Raw genomic sequence first — 17,577 nt, forward strand, 5'->3', positions numbered from 1 at the left:
AGCATTGCTTGTGGCTTTTGACATGTGGTCCTAGATCTTTCCGTGAAAAGACCATTTGAATTCATACAATCCCTGTAATACACATCGTTTAGTAGACTTCTATTGGGGTCTCATTGAGATGCAGTACGCGTTCCACACATAGCTGGAACAGCTGTCTGTTCTTCCGACAAACTTGGAGGCGGAGGGTGTGCTCACCAGTGTCTGTTTATATGAATGCTGTTTATTATGGCTTAATTGTGGCGCAGAGAACTCGCTCTCCACCATCCATTTCCATACACGCTGTCTTTCGCCCGCCCGCTAATTGCACGCATGCACCAGGGCTAATAGCTGCACTGCTTGTGTGTTTTGATGATAAACTACTATCTCAAGATTTAGAGGAGAGCAAGAGAGGCTCGAAACACATATAGAGTATAACGATAATTTCCTGCGTTTACAATCCAAATCTCACAGGCAGCCAGAAAGAGTGTAGACTGAGGGATGCTGAGCAGCAGATACCGACAGAAGACAAAATAACAGACATTAAAAGCATCTGACACTTCCTCCATAGACCAGGGGAGTTTGAACGGTGGAATAATACTAATTGCCTGTAATGAACCAGAGTCCAAAAACATCCATCTGCACCCAAAACAAACAGGACAGATCTGAAATAATGAAGGGTCCACAAGAAGGATGGGGGTTTTGTGTGTGTGTGTGTGTGTGTGTGTGTGTGTGTTTGTATGTGTATATGTGTATGTGTATGTGTGTGTGTGTGTGTGTTGGGGGGGTGGGGGGTGGCTGGTAACAGCCAATAGAGGCTGAATTGACAGTAAAAGAGGTTAATGCCATTTGTCAGTGAGGATGCTAATGCAGGCCCCTAATGGTGTGTGTGTCCGTATGTTTATTTATGTGTGTGTGTGTGTGTGTGTGTGTGTGTGTGTGTGTGTGTGTGTGTGTGTGTATGTGTTCGTGTACGTGTACGTGTACGTGTACGTGTACGTGTACGTGTACGTCTGTGTGTGTGTGTGTGTGTGTGTGTGTGTGTGTGTGTGTGTGTGTGTGTGTGTGTGTGTGTGTGTGTGTGTGTGTGTGTGTGTGAAAAAGAGTGTTTTGTCTATTTATGTGTGTTTGTGAGTGTGTTTGTATTTTGTCTATTTATGTGTTTGTGAGCTTGTGTGCATGTGTGTGTGTGTGTGTGTGTGTGTTTGTATTTTGTCCATTTATGTGTGATGGTGAGAGTGTGTGTGTTTTTTTTGTCTATTTATGTGTATTTGTGACCATGTGAATGTGTGTGTGTTTTGTCTATATATGTGTGTTTGCCAGTGTGTGTGTTTTGTCTATATGTGTGTTTATCAGCGTGTGTGTGTGTTTTGTCTATTTATGTGTGTTTGTGAGTGTGTGTGTTTTTTCTATTCATGTGTGTTTGTGAGTGTGTTTGTGTGTGTGTGTGTGTGTGTTTTTTTTCTTTCTCTATTTTTGTATGACAGCGGTTGTTTGTATTTCAATGTCTTCTCCTCTATAATCCATGGAAATTACTTTTTAATATTATCTGTTTGTTGGACTTCTGTCTCTGCTACTGTTTATAGAGTAGAACATATTGCTCAACTTTTGAGCAGCCTTTTCAAACACCACAATACGTTTTTACCATCTTATTGGGCATGGTACAGAACAGATCCAGAGTAATGAAGTGTCCACAGAAAGGATGGGGGTTGTGTGTGTCTGTGTGTGTGTGTGTGTGTGTGTGTGTGTGTGTGTGTGTGTGCGTGTGTGTGTGTTTGTGTGTGTGTGTGTGTGTGTGAGTGTGTGTGTGTTCTGGGATGTGTATGTGTGTGTGTGGGGGGGGGGGGGTTGGTAACAGCCAATAGAGGCTGAATTGACAGTAAAAGGTTAATGCCATCGGACAGTCAGGATGCTAATGCAGGCCCCTAATGGTGTGTGTGTCCGTTTGTTTATGTGTGTGTCTCTGTGTGTGTCTGTGTGTGTGAGAAAGAATGTTTTGTCTAATAATGTGTGTTTGTGAGTGTGTGTGTGTTTTCTCTATTTATGTGTGTTTGTGAGTGTGTGTGTGTGTGTGTGTTTGTGTGTGTGTGGGTTTGTGTCTGTGTGTGTGTGTGTGTGTGCAGCAGTTTGTGCCACAGCAGGGATGCATGCGCTTCAGCCGAGCCGAGCTGTGTGTGTGTGTGTGTGTGTGTGTGTGTGTGTGTGTGTGTGTGTGTGTTTGTGTGTGAGAGAGCTACGTAGATGAAGCACAAAAGCAGCTCTGGAGGGAGGCCCTACTGGGACCCACTCCACCAGATTGTGCCGCTGATGGGTAGAGGGAAGAGCACATCCTTCACAAGCTGTTTCCCAGCCGCCGTCGCCTCCCTGCTCCACCATAGGCTTGCGGGACTGTTTGTTTTTTCCTCAACATTGTTTATTTTACCCCCCCACTTTTTCTCTCCACTCCATGAATTAATTTGCTACTCAAAGAATTAATTCCATGCTTGGCAATTTGTGATACTTTTTTGTTCTGTAATGAAATGTAATCTATAGATACGGCCTAGTGTCTTTTACTTTTGCAATGTTAACAGTTCTGAAGTGCTGTCATGGCACTCCTCAGTGGAAATGAAGTGTCTAGTTATAGCATGGCACGTGAATATGCCTTTTGGAAAAGAGGCGTGTGGCAAATCCCTGCACAGATCTTAACAGCCTTAATTTTCACCACGATTTCATTTCTTCTACCGCACTCGAAGGCACTTAAAGATAACATTCTGGAAGCTTTGAGATCACACATTCCTCCCTCATAGGAAAATATCTCCCTCTCTCTCTCTATCATTTCTCTTTCGGTTTCCCCCTCCTCCCCTCCCCCCTTCCCTCTCTCTCGCTCTCTGTGTTACCTTGTCTTGCTTTCGTCCTGGATAATAAGCCAAGGTCACATAAAAAGGATTTCTCGTCTGCAGACTGAGGTTATCATTATGTAGCCCAAATGAGGAGCTGCTCTCCTTTCACCATGTTTGTTGTTCAAAGGAGAGTCTTTTCTCCACTGCACGGTTTGTGGAGCTTTCTTCTTTAGCCTCATCAGCAAATATGAGCAAATCAGTCCCACTGGGTATGAAGTAGGCCAAAGAAGTTAGTTAATGTTGATTTTTTTTAATTTTTTTTTTATCCTCACACAAATATGAAGCCGCGTTCAAGCTGGGGGTTTTTATCCAGTCTATCTACTGTGTGTGAGAGATGAGTTGTTTGGATCTTCTCGCTCTCTCTTCATCTATTTTTTCTGCACCATCTTGGGTGAACTCAGGGTTGATTTATAGTTGTCTGCAGCCTTGACGCTGTTGTGAACATAGGCTACACAAGTGGCCTGCGCTGTTGGGAACATAGGCTACGCAAGTGGCCTGAGCTGTTGTGAACATTTATACTAGTGCGCCGGTGTGTCTGCATCACTCTGCAGTGCTAGTGGGAAGAAATAAAGATGCTTAGATTTTTTTTAAAGTGGCAGAGAACTAGATACTGTACAATCTGTTAACCAAAACCTTTCGTCTGAGGTGATTCGCGAAGCGTCTGCCTGCCAACTATCTAACAATGTTAGCATGTTAGCTTATGTTGAGTGCTCTGCAGTACGTTAGCATGTTAGCTTATGTTGAGAGCTCTGCAGTAAAAGACCGCAGAAGCCTGCCACCTGCTTAGGGCCAATAGCTCCTGTCCAGCAAAAGAGAGGAGAAATCAAACAAGAGGAACAACAGTTAGCAGAATCATGCTGTGTTGAGCCAAGCACACCAACTGGTTAGAGTTGGTTCAGACAGTGACCACTTATCTTTTCCAACCAGAATGAATAACGGCGTTGCCTTTCAGCCACCCCGGCACAGCTCTGTATACCGGGCCAGATGAATGCAACCTCAATGGTGAACTGTAACTAAGTACAGTACACATTAAGCATGCACATACACAAACACACACAGTAACTCTTAAGGGGTCAGTCTCCAGGTTAATGGGAAAGTAAGCAGAAGAGGGAAGTCACACCGAACGCCACACTGATGGCGGAAAATGAAATAATAGCCAAATAAAGAAACAAAAACAAAAAAAACAATGTAAGGGAGGGAAAATGAAGAAGCCAGCAGTTGCTTGGTCAGCAAGACAGAGAACAATAACACACTGAAAGTACGGACACTAAGCTAATGATAATAGCAATACAAAACAATGAGACACAGAAGGAACAAAATAGATCTTCAAGACGAACAGGAAACAAAACTTAAAAGAAAATGGGCACTAGCCACCAGAAAATCAACCACAAACTCGATGGACAGTGACAGTTGGAGGAGAAGCTGACTCGAGAAGGACCAATGCAGAAATGGGTAGTAAAGCACTACATTAACTCCATTACATTTAGTATATATATAAAGGTGTTTTTCCAATCAATTGTACTTATAGGAGTACATTTAATGCAGTATTCTTTTCACTCGTACATTAACAATGAGTTCCGCAATTTTGCCACGGTAACAGTTTTTTCACCCTTACTACCAACCTCACACATACTTCAACTGGATCATGTACCTGTAGCTGATGTACCTCACCTTATTTCTTAACATCACAGAAATCTGTCCTCGTGGTCTCTAGTGTCAGCATATCGTTTGTGGACAAATTAACTGCCTATCAAGATAAAGTGGTTGTAAATAAAGGCCCATGGGTTCTGGAATATAAACTCATCACAACCCTTAAATGACCAATGCAAAGTAAACAGACATTATACGGCCATACCATCTCTTGAGACAAAAGGCCACAAGAGTCTTGTTCACTGTCTTTTATGTGATACCTTTACAGAGTGCCTTAGCCTGACAGAAAGCCGACTGGAACGCATACAGCAAAGCATTTATAGGCTGACAGAGTATACAGCAATTACAGGCAAATAGCTGTGTGACCTCTACGTATGTAATGGCTGTTCGTCTTTATCTCTGGACTGAGTACATCAGGGTTACGAGAGCAAAACAAGATACTAGTTTGTTATTAGAGTGTATTTCATCAAGTACCCTACTACATTTGATATGTTACTGGCTAGGGGGGAAAAAAGGACTCACTGTAGAGCTTATGCAAAATGCTTCACCAAAGAAGACCTTCAGGCTATAGGAATAAAATAGGATATAGTGCTTCATCTGTGTAGGGGATTTTAAACCAAGAATAAAAGATGTATTTTTAAGAACAGTGGTCATGATGACTTTAGTGCATATCCTCTTCCGTGCCCTGCAGTGATATGGAGAGAGAGAGAGAGCAAACATAAATGGGCTGTGGTTTCTGAAGCTGTTTGAAGGCATACACTAGATTACGCGCAGTCACTCTGTGTTTTCTGCACACTGTGCTGGGCTATGGGGGAAATATCAGCGTCGTTAGCCAACGACCTCCCTCCACTGACCTAAAAAAAATGAAGAAAATGAAAAGAAGAAGAAGAGAAAGAACAAAAAACGTCCCACATTCATTTTCTTTAATTGCATCTTCAAGGTAGAGGACAGTCACATCAACATCTTCCTTTTCAACAGCCACTGGACTGACAAAAATGATAGATTTCTTATTTTACTTTGGCGTTATTTTTCAAACAGTTGTCAAACAGAAGTAGTTCTGGCTGTGATAAAAGAGTTCGTTTTTGATGGTGTGTCACTTTGCAATGCGGCGGCTTAACACTAACTCCGTGATTTACTGCGACGCAAGTTAATGACGGCGACAAAAATGGTACACAGATGGGCTGTAAATTAGACACTAAGTGGCACATATTGGTTGTAATAGACTGAGAGCTGTCTTTAGTCATTGAGCTCTTGATTTAAGACCCGTTGTTCAGGGGCTGTGTCAGGTGTTAGCTCACCGACAGTTGCCACTGGGTTCAAATGATTCAGGCCATTTTCACCTTTCACCTGTTTCTATTTTCCACACGATCACCACGGTGTGACAAATACTTTGCGGTACATTTTAATCTTATTATAGTCTGTCAGTGCCAGTGTATGCTAGTTGTTCTACTGTGTTGTGTTGTGGTGTGTGGTGTTGTGTGATAATGTGTTGTGTTGTGTTGTGATGTGTTGTGTTGTGTTGTGTTGTGTTGTGTTGTGCTGTGCTGTGCTGTGCTGTGCTGTGCTGTGCTGTGATGTGCTGTGTTGTGTTGCTTTGTGTTGTTCTGTGGTGCGTTGTGGTGCGTTATGGTGCGTTATGTTGCGCTTTGTCGTGTTGTTTTGTGCTGTGTGGTGTTGTGTTGCATTGTGTTGTGTGGTGTTGTGTTGCGTTGTGTTGCGTTGTGTTGCGTTGTGTTACGTTGTGTTGCGTTGTGTGCCTTGTCTTGTCTTGCTGCGTGACAAAAGTTCTCCCTGGCATCACAGAGGGTATTACAAATGACAGCAGTCCTTAGGCTGTTGTCCTCACTATAGAAAAGTGATGTGGTTTTAGTGCATAAACAAACTCTGTTTGTGTGTGTGTTTGTTTGTGTGTGTGTGTGTGTGTGTGTGTGTGTGTGTTTGTGTGTGTATGTGTGTGTGTGTGTGTGTGTGTGTGTGTGTGTGTGTGTGTGTGTGCGTGTGTGTGTGCGTGTGTGTGTGTGTGTGTGCGCCTGTGTGCGTGTGTGCGTGTGTGTGTATGTGTGTGTGCATGTTTGTGTGAGCAAGAGAGAGTGCATGTGTATGTGTAATGGCTTGGTATCAAGATGCCATTAAGTTGATGCACTGGCCGCTTTTTTTTTCATTTTAGGCTCCTTGCCAGATCATTCACTGACACAGTTGCAGTATCGATTTCATTTTGCTAGACTTCCAAATGGGTAAATCAACTCAGGAATTTGAGATCACCACAAATCTAAAGACACATACAGTGGCTTATCAATACATATCAATCTTTAAAGCTATAGGGTGTCTGGTCATTGGAGGCCGTGGGCCCAATTTGTTTTGCTGTGACTCTTCCTTAATACAATAAAGGGATACAAAGGGAGAAAAATGAACTCCATCAGGAAGCTGTATAAGATTTCTCTGACACACTCAACCTTGCTCTTGTGTAAGTGTATCTTTGTTTCCTGCCGACACGCGATCCCCCAGAATCTATTTGGGATGGCACATCTCGCTCGGCTCAAAACAGGCTCTTTTCCAAGCACATCATTCATCAATCTCGACTCTGTTTGTGGGCAAGGCTCAGCAGCAGTGATCCTGCTCCAGCAGTAGGGGGGGAGGAGGTAGACATTTAAAACCGTCATCCAAACACGTAATCAGACACCTCCTCAATAAGGGACAGATCCTCATGATCACCAGCACAAGTAGTTGTGGATTTGTGGGTGATGCCAGGGTAAAAACATAAAGTATGGATATCCTAATTGGCAGCAGCAGGAACTGTTACACCAAATGCTACTGAGCGACCAGGCTTAATCTTATTTTTAGTTTCCCTCTGAGTTTCTATCTTTCCCTCTTTCTCTCTTTCCCTCGCTCAGCCCCCCCCCCCTCTCTCATACTCTTCTTTTTTTGTTTATGAACAGTGATGGTAGGAAAGCGCGATTTTGCTGATGGAGGGCTTCTGCAGATGAAAGATGAAAGGACTGCTCTGAGAACCACTGTAATGGCTCTTTGAACTATTTTTTGCTGTCTTGTTTTCAGTGATTGTTGCAGGAGTACAACTTCTCAAAGACGTCTCGGTGAATAGAGTTCTCAGAATTGCTGGTTACACAGTTTCTGCCATCTGCTGTGAGCGCTCAATATGGCAAAGCAGTGCATTTGTCACACAGTTTGGCAGAATGCGCGCACACACACACATTTTAAATATCTCTATGGCGACAGCAATACTTATCATACACACTGACCCAATTCTAGATTTTTAAGAAGTATGTCATTGATTTGATGAATACTGTCTCAATTTATGGACATGACATGTTAAGGCAAGGCAAGGCAAGGCAAATGTATTTATATAGCACATTTCGTACATTAAATGCATGTGAATAGTACATAGTAAAACAACATGGGATATGAGATAATTATTATTATTTATGAATGTGTTGTATGCATTTATTAATACTATTAATAAATGCAGTAGTAGTAGTACTATTTATATAGTAGTAGTAGTAGTAGTAGTAGTAGTAATAGTAGTAATAGAATGATTTTGTATGCCAGTTACATTTTTGGGTGTTTTGCAGGGTTTTAACTCTTGTTTGTTTCACAGTGTTTTAACTGTTTTAACTTGTTTATTTCCAAAATGAGAACCCAGAGGCAGACGACTCCCTTAAACTGGCGTGGCTGGGCAAATCATTAGTGACCTGCCAGAGAACTCAAGTGCAAGAGTATGTCACCGGCTTTCACAGACCCCTGTAATTGCAGCGTTATAGAAAAGCTTTCACAGCACCAAAGAACACATAGTCCCTTTAAAGGCTTGATTAAAGTCTTTTAAAGTTTTAAGTTCAAAGTTTACAGTGTTGTAATTTCTACATGGCAAGTTTTTTTTTCTTCCCCCAGCCCACTCCCATGATGAAACTTGTGATGCCAGTTGCTTCACTTCCAAGAGATTCTTTGCTTCAAGCTACTTGCTGTGAAATGGCGGCTCCTTCGTGCATCAGGCTTTCATGCTATAAGAGGAACTGAAATCATAAGCCCCTCACTAGCTTTGCTGTGATCACAGTAGTCTGCCATTGAAAAAAATCACCCCAACTGTCTCTTTCCCAACAGGTCTTTGGGGGCCACAGCAAAAATACCCAGTCCTGACTTCATAGGGGCACTCTGTTGTGGCTCTTTTCCTCCCCAGCTGACAGACTTATTTTCTCCAAATGTCACTTGGGACACGAGGAGATAAAACAACGATGGCCTTTTTCAAAAGTGTACAATTTCCCCGAATTGAACGAGGAGGATGTGTGGAGTGAACAATATCTGCACTTTTCTACGTTTTCTAGATTGGACTTTCTGTCGATACCCGTCTGCCACATCTGTGAAAATGCGGTCAGATAAATGGACTGGACACACACACAAAAATTGAAATAAAGAAGAGGGAAAAAAGAAAAGAAAAGTGGATGGAGGCTGCCCAGATTGGAGGGCAAACTGAAGATTCAGTTTGGTTCCAGATAAGTGTCCACTAATCTATTTTCTCTCTCTTTTTTTTTTTAGATTAGCCAGAAATAGCCATATTTTATATTTTAGACGAACGTGCAAAGATGGGGTGGTTGGGCTGAGACAGCTGGACACCATCTTCTCACTGACAAATATATATTCATGCTTTAGTAAGTCCACCATTTTAAAAGTAAGTGTGTTTATGTACAATAAATAAACTCACTCAAAAACCATAAAGGCACTGTCTCATCCCCAAATGCACTGTGCCATTTTACTCCAAATGGCTCAATAAGGAGGATGCCGACTATTGTGGATTGCGATTATTACCAACACTTCCCTCTGTTCATGTTCTGTCTCTTTTGTGTTTTCTATTTTCAATACCAAAATAATAATAAAACAATCCACATCCTTCACTGATTTTTTTGTGTTATCATGAAGGTTACACAAGGATACAATACACTCCAACTCTTTTTATTTTACTGGTTGCTAGGCTGTCCATTTTTATTTTCTCATTTTATGCCTGGGCTTGAAATCCCTTTCTTTATAACAGATGATTTCTTAAGCATAAAGCAAGCCACGAACGCTGTCATTGTACTCGATTTTATGAAATGTTTCAACAGTTTTTGTTCTTTATCATTTTTCTTCAGTCTCCCTTTGAGAATGCACTCAGCGAGACACTCACCGGGCACAAAAACAGGGCAGCATGCCAATTACACAGGTTCAGTTCAATCAAGTTCAATCTGTTGTGGCACCGATTTAGGGCATTATTTTAGCCTCTAATCTTCTTTGCTTTTGTCAGGCTTCCTTCCTCCCTACCCACCAAAAGCAGGATAAAATGGCTGAGAAAGATCTCTCTCTCTATCTCTGGGAGTCAGTGGAGGAACGTGACAAAAAGTGGAGTCATAAAACTTTCAACATCATTCAAGGTCTAAACTTCACCGTGCACAATAAGGCATTCAAAAACCAGAAGACAGAACGTCTCTCAGGATGCTGATAGAAAACAAAGAAGTGAGAAGGATGTGAAACAAGCTTATTTTGAAAGTGTGACATGTTTTGCTGTTTGTGAGAAAAATAAGACATTTCTGATGTGTGGGAAACATTTTCAAGGTTTCCATGGCATTACACGGACAGACGGACAGATGTATGTCTGTCAAATAGATAGATAGATAGATGAATAGATAGATAGATAGACAGATACATAGATAGATAGATAGATAGATAGATAGATAGATAGATAGATAGATAGATAGATAGATAGATAGCACTGCCTTGAGCTTTTCTTCTGTGTGTTTGCTAGTGGAGTGGGCTTTGAGATATTCCTGATATTCTCACACACTAAATCCTTGACTAAGGACTGCAGTTGATGTAGTACCCAGGCAGTCTTTGTCCTCACATGTCTTGTTCTGTGTGACGTGAAAGGTACTGGGATAATGGTTGAGCGCACTTCAAGAGAAAGCTCAGGGTCACTCCACCCAGACAATTACTGCACCCTCTGCAAGTCTTGAGTCTCCAAAACTGGCATCATCAAATCCGCACACTTGAAATCAGACACACAAAATAGAGCTTCACAGTCATGTGGTGGCAATGCTAAAGTCAACCAAACACAATAACATTCAGATGTGTGGGCTTCACTGACGATGAATCCACTCGTTATTATGGTTCTGTTTTTCATGCATCATTTGTGGAGACCCCCCTCCAGTTTTTGGGCAAAACGTATCTCCTGTTTTGGATGCTTGCCTCTTTTTTTCAATATAAGGCTCGTTGCAAAACCTACCATTCCAAGCAAGCATATTTGTAGTCACAAAGAAAAAAGCCGGAAACAAAATGGTTTCCTGAGGGTTGTACGCCACATTTTCTGGGGAGAAAAGTGTTTCTGCAATTCTCTGTGTGCACCTATGATATTATGTCAGAGAAAAAACAACACACAACAACACTCAACACTCAAAATCAATTTCATTTAAACGTTTTTCTGAAAAATGTGCTGTAATTGAAAACCTGATTCATCTTTTGGCACGCTCCATCTCTCCTTCTTGTTTCTGCCCTTTTCTGCCTTTGATGCCATTACTTTGTCACATGAGGTTTATTAGGCATCTGGGGATGAGATAGACCATATAGCCCCCCTGATGTGGTAACCTTGTGTTGAACTATGTTCATGATCAACTAGGAACTAGACGAGCCCTGAGTCAGTGGACTGTTCTGCTCGTCGCATGCAAATTTATTTATGGTTTTGCAGACTGCGTGAAAATTAAATCAGCATATACTCGGAAACATTCCTCCGGTGTTTAAGATTAAAGAAATCTATTTTGTGATGGAAGCACATTCCCTGACTGAATTGTTTCTCCTATTATTCACATACCACAGAGCGGGTGTATTAGGGGTTGAGAGAGTGGCAACGTTATGACACAATAAAGAAACATGTCCCCTTAATTGACATTGTTGTATGTGCACATACCCGTACAAACACAAACACACACACACACACACACACACACACACACACACACACACACACACACACACACACACACACACACACACACACACACACACAGAAACACAGAAACACACACACATACACCAACACATTTAAAGTACATTTGTATAAATCATCTGTTTCCAGGACATATCATTAAAGTTAACTGGCTGATATCAAGAGTAGATGCTACTTTGAGGTGACACTGCATCTTACATTTCCATTAGGCTCACTGAGCATCAGACAAACGTGTTGATTTGTTTGGTCTCTCTTTCTCCCTGTAAACACGATGGCTTCCTTTGTGTCTGGACTTGAGAGAGTCATCACCTCCTGATATGTCGATGAGCTGCGGCACAGGAAAGCAGTGGGGCGTAAAGGCCAAAATGGACCCCATCGTAGAGACACTACGTGCTGATCAAATACTGCAATTTTGTCAAATAACATTTAATTTCTTCATTTTCAAATTGAATTGATTAAACATGGTTAAATGCCTCTAGGCCACAGAGTGGAGCGTCACGTTTTAAGTGCTTGACTGACCTTGAAGAGAGCTTGGGTCTGTAACGTCATTCCCTTATGGCTGACTACACAATCGACAGCTTCCGATTTTGTTTTTTTATTTGCTCTGCCCTCTGACCTGTACTTTAGATCAATATCCAATGAGATGGGAGTTTAAACCGACTCTACCTTAAGGACTTATTCAACAAACAGGCGGCTTTCCTCAATGAAGAAATAGATTGAATGCGTTCAGGTCATGGATGGGTCAAGACATGTAGCGCCAATTGTGGCTTCAGCGTATGCTCGGTAGCTCTATAACATATGCCCGGTAGCTCTATAACATATGCCCGGTACATGTCAGTAATCAGTCAGTGTTATTTGTAGAGAGTGATTTAAAGATGAGTTTCCCAACAGAGGGAGGTGTTACTGCCTGCCTGCCTGACTGACTGACTATCCAGAGAGGCTGATTTAAATGTTATTTTGCAAGATTTGATGCTCCTGACGGTTTTCCTTTGCATCAAGCCGAATGGCGTAGGTGTGTCAAGGAGAATTGAGAGATCATTGGGCCATTGAGTGACAGATATGGTTTAAATTCAGTTTCATCTGCAGTTTCCGGCCTGGAATACCTTGACATGGTCTTGATTCCGTTGTGCTCAACAGCTCCTCAATCAGTGTACTGTTAGATTGTGTATAGCAATCATAATCAATCGTTAAAAAATGTGACATATCTAAAATACAACTATGTGTGTGTGTGTGTGTGTGTGTGTGTGTGTGTTGTTAAGGGGGTTATTCTGCTTTCATGACAGCAACACCGATGACTCCTTTGCCCACACCCTCACCTATTCGCTAGCACTTAATAGGGTATCTTAGAGACTAAATTCACATTCATTTCTGGAGAAGCTTCTGGAAACAGCTTTATAATGGCATGCAGCAGACAATACAAACCTCCTTATCACTGCTTTCTTTAAACTCTCATTTGAATGCATAATTAAGACAGATAAATCCAGCTAATTTGTTGGTGTGGTAATGCAAAAGCACCGCCCGTGCCTCACTGTAATCCAGTGTGTGTGTGTGTGTGTGTGTGTGTGTATGAGTGTGTGTGTGTGTGTGTGTGCGCGAGCGGTGTGCAATGTAATATGCAGGCCACTGATGAGTTATTAAGATCTTAGTCATTTAATCTCAAACTGTGGTCAATTATATCTCTCTGGAGTGGCATTGAATTTTAATTTGGTGGGAGCACAACAGCAGACTGTGAGGCTGTGGTCATGGAGTAAGCCAATATCCCTGCGCCATCTTGAAGCACTAGGTGGCCCCGTTGGGAGAGGCAGACAGAGCATTGTGGTCTCTTGTGGTTTATTTCCGGTGTTTGCACAAATCAAAGCACTACACATTGGATGACCCCTGTTCCCCTGTCCCCTCTGAACACACAAGCACACACACACACTCTCTGTTACAAACACACACACACACACACACACACACACACACACACACACACACACACACACACACACACACACACACACACAACCACCATTAAATGAAAACTGACCCTAAGTCTCTTAGGAGTAGCACACTCTATATCGGTTACTCTAATAGAGAGGGGAATGTTATTTACATTTGGATTTATTACTTAACATTTGCTCCAACACACACACACACACACTCTCAGACTCACACACACACACTAGCATGTACACAACATGACGTATGGCACTCATGCAAAAATTATTCATTTTATGTTCCTTATTTTCACTTTCACAGAATTACGTATGTAAAAGATTAATTGCAAATAATCAGTAATGTGATTCATAAAATGTATTTATCCATTTTAGATGGTCATTGTTAAGCAGATTTCTTGGAGGAGGTTTTTGTTCATTTTCATGAGAGAATAAAGTCCAATAGAAGACAGACTTATTTGTTTTTGTCTTAGTTTTGTTTTGTCTTGTGTGCTGCTGTCCTTCTCTGTTCGACACGTGCCAAGTACTCTGAAAGATAGAAGTCTTTCTGTGGATCTTTCTGTGTTTATTTCCTCTTCCTTTTCCTGATGGTCTTCCTCTTATCTGTCCTTCTGCCTTCATTGTGTTGGGAAATAATTGCATGGGCATCTCTGGGTATGTTTTCTATCAGTTTGCGTCAATATTGTATTTCTCACATCTGATAAAGCTGTCCCTGGTAAATTTACTTTACTTCAAAGAAAGCATTTAAGGCAGAAATGCAACATATTAGGACAATATAAAGGACATATTATCCAAAAAATTAAATAGCACATTTGACCTGTTTGGCAACAACTATCAAACTATTGTTCACTGGACATTCTTCCAACTACCTGGTCATATCATATTTGTCCAAGTTGACTTGCCATCTCTCTTTGCTACAACAACTTCACTAAAGTTTCTAACTCCTATATTACTTTTATTAACCGGAAATGTCTAAGGTTACCTTTGACCAAAATCCGTCAATAAATGGTAATTCTATAAATATCGTAATCGCTATTGGTACACAATCAGTTAGGAAATTATTAATATATGGATAACCAGAACACGTGGCCTTTAAGTGGTATTTGCTAAACCTATTGCCAAAATAATATCTTGGGGCAAAACCAGCTGCAGATCAATTCTAACCGATTTTTTATGGCATGCTGCCACTCAAACATATCCACATGAGGTTACCATGGACTCTTGACTTGTAGTTGTTGCACAACTGTCTTGATTTTAAAAACAACAGGAAATAGCAATGTCTTAACCAAGTCTGTAGACACTCCAGTCCGGAAGAGCATGCGTGATCCACTCCTGGTTTTCAGCGCCCCGCTCGCTTTTCCTCCTCATCTCTCCTCACTCCTGCATTGCCATACAAGCAGATGTTCTTTCTCTATCACTAGTTTACACGATTTTGTGTCTAAGGCTGGTATTGTTTCACACGCGGTTTGGAAAGAAAACAAGGACAAAGCGGCCAGCATTTTGATGCTACACCAGTGCTCCGCTGAGTGGAGTGCAACTGGCAGCCGGGAAACTGAGGGTAGTGAGCGCTGCAATTCTTCCTTTATTTACCACACCTGTGATGCGTTGTTTCTGAGCAACGAAGACGCACGGCGGGGATACTAATGGCCATGGTACAGGAAGAGGAGATTTGTTGAGGGGAGGACTTTGATGCAGTGGCGTTTATAACGGCGTTAAGAGCGCCAGAACTAACATTTGGACATACGACACAATTATCAGAATTTCTGCTGATAGGTTTTATTCAAACTTAAACGCAAGGTGATAAAAAGATGATGGCGTTACACCTGGGTCCCATTGTCCGTTGGAGATTCAGACTAATGCTCGCGTGCATCTGGATCCTTTCCATCGGATTTACTTGCATTGGTAAGTTAAACGTGATTTTTTTTTTAGTTTTGCTGTGGTTCACCTTTAAAGATAAGAAAGACCTTCACTTCTCTGTCTTTGTCTCCCTCGCACGTGTGTCATATTTTCATGCGATGCCAGTGTGTGACTGAGTCTGCCAACATTTCACCGCCCAGTCTACATTAAACGGGGTTGTGAGTTCAGAAAGTCATTGTTTATTAGGCTAAATTATAAAATGACTGAACTGTCAGTCATCTGCGGCTGTGGTAGCCCAGAGACTACGCTACGTTTACCCACGGGAGTTTGCCGTGACTGAACTCGCATCTTTTCTGCTCATCAACTGAGCTCATTCCTGCTTTATAACGACCATCATGCCGTCTGTTTTCACTGCCGAAAAGTGGCACACATCGCCCTTTTTCCTCAAGGATTTCTAGCCGCCCATTTGTAACTACTGTTCTTTTAGGAAAAGCGACCGCATATGATCAACTTTCAGAGATAGTGCATGTGTAAGTGAGACCGTGCCTCCTCTCCCTGACTGTCCTCCTCGGAGGCAAGCACGGGCATCAGGCTAACCTACGTGCCGAGTGAAGCCGGCATACATCGTTACAGAACAAGTAACGCTCTTGCTCATGTCGGTAAGCGCATAGTAGACTAGACAATTTTTCACGTCGTATTTTCACGTCGTAAACTGCGTAGTTAAAATTGGCTGTTATTACTGCGTTAAGGGAATATACCTACTCCCTTCCTTGGGAATGTGCAACACTGAGCATGGGAAAACTGAACGCACGTTTCCAATAGGGCTACACGATATAAAAGGGGAAAAAAACTGGCTGCAATATTGTTTTTTTCAATGCGATATATACTGCCATGACAAAAAAAATACAGGAATTTGCCCAGATGACTTGAATAACTGCATTTGGAAAGAATTCATGATTTTAGAACGATTTGTGTGATTTTTTTAAAAGAGAAGTGCCTGCATAGAAAATGATAACAATAATAAAAAACCCAGGTAAAAGTTAAGGTACAATGATATGTAAGTAGTCTGCATGTCCTATTTGTGTTTTTGCATGTCATATTTTTCCTCATCAAATAATCATTCTGTAAAAAGTAATGTTTTACTTGTGCTGGAAAATGTGCAGAACATACAGGTTTCAAACTGTTTTGGTCACTTGATGTGATTCTCTAAGGTAATGGGTATGCTATAGACCTATAACAACTCTTAATCACTACATTCATATAAATAAATTAAAGGCTATCTAACATTTACGTCCGTGCCACTGTAGTATCAGAACGCACCAATCGGAGGGCTAATGGCCTTGAAACATGCATATGCAGAGGGGGGCTGTTGACACCTTTCCCCATCCTAACACAAAGCCTTTTCACAAGGGAAGAGACGAGAGTGGGAGACGAGAAGATGACTACTGTTTTACAGAGCTCTCCACACTATTTACAGTATACACTATAAACCTTGACGTACATTTTGGCACAGACTGCACTCCATAACCAAGTGTTGTAAACAAATGTTGTCCATAACTTTCCAACCGCATTTTACATACTGAGTAAGCATACAGTCAATAGCCTATAAGAGCTCACAATATACACACAGCAAACAAAATACTCATGACTGGCCAGGTAACACTACCCATTGCACACAGAAACGCAAAGTTTGTTTGTAGTTTATGAGTATGTAGTGTATTACTATTTGTCATAACACCACTAGCAAATATGTTAGCTAAAAACCTTAGCCTGTGCTAAAAACGTAGGCCTAGACAACACGCAAACTCCTAGTGTCATAGTTCGAAATATTCAACCTTGCTCATCCAGTTCCTGCTCAGATATGAGTAGTTCATCAAGTTGTAGCTCCATATTACACTACGTCTCATTGTCCTTGAAATTTAAAAGATTGGTAAAAAAAAAATAGCCTACTCCAGCTCTCTCTATATCTGTGTTTATACACGTGCAAGCGGACATGTACCCTTCAATGGGATTCCTACTTCCATCTACTTCTTCGCCTCCAAATAATGGAATTATACTTGGACCTAGGTGAGGTTTTGTTTGCAGTTGACTTTCTCCTGCGTGGGCTATCTTATCCCTTAAAGCCACAGGCAATGATGAAGTCCTTAGCATGTGAATAGAACACCTCATGAAGGGGAGGGGTTTACGCTGACCTACTGTTGCACTGACTGACAGATCATGCGCATACCTGAACATTTCACTTATTTCAGTTACTTTTCAAACAGTAATTTTATTTGTCAGTGTATTTATGGGAAGGAAA

At 41.6% G+C, this 17,577-nt stretch overlaps 1 protein-coding gene across 1 annotated transcript in view; it reads left to right on the forward strand.

Annotated features, from left to right (window-relative positions):
• Window positions 1-15,229: 15,229 nt before the first annotated feature.
• Window positions 15,230-17,577, forward strand: part of unc5a (unc-5 netrin receptor A) — a gene marked incomplete at its 5' end in the record, with an annotated part of 140,810 nt that continues 138,462 nt past the window's right edge. The window contains one exon of the mRNA XM_080840397.1: window positions 15,230-15,323. Coding sequence (XP_080696523.1) covers window positions 15,230-15,323 — 94 coding nt within the window. The remainder of the gene's footprint in view (window positions 15,324-17,577) is intronic.

This window comes from Sprattus sprattus (assembly GCF_963457725.1).
Source record: "Sprattus sprattus genome assembly, chromosome: 6".
Lineage (NCBI taxonomy): Eukaryota > Metazoa > Chordata > Actinopteri > Clupeiformes > Clupeidae > Sprattus > Sprattus sprattus.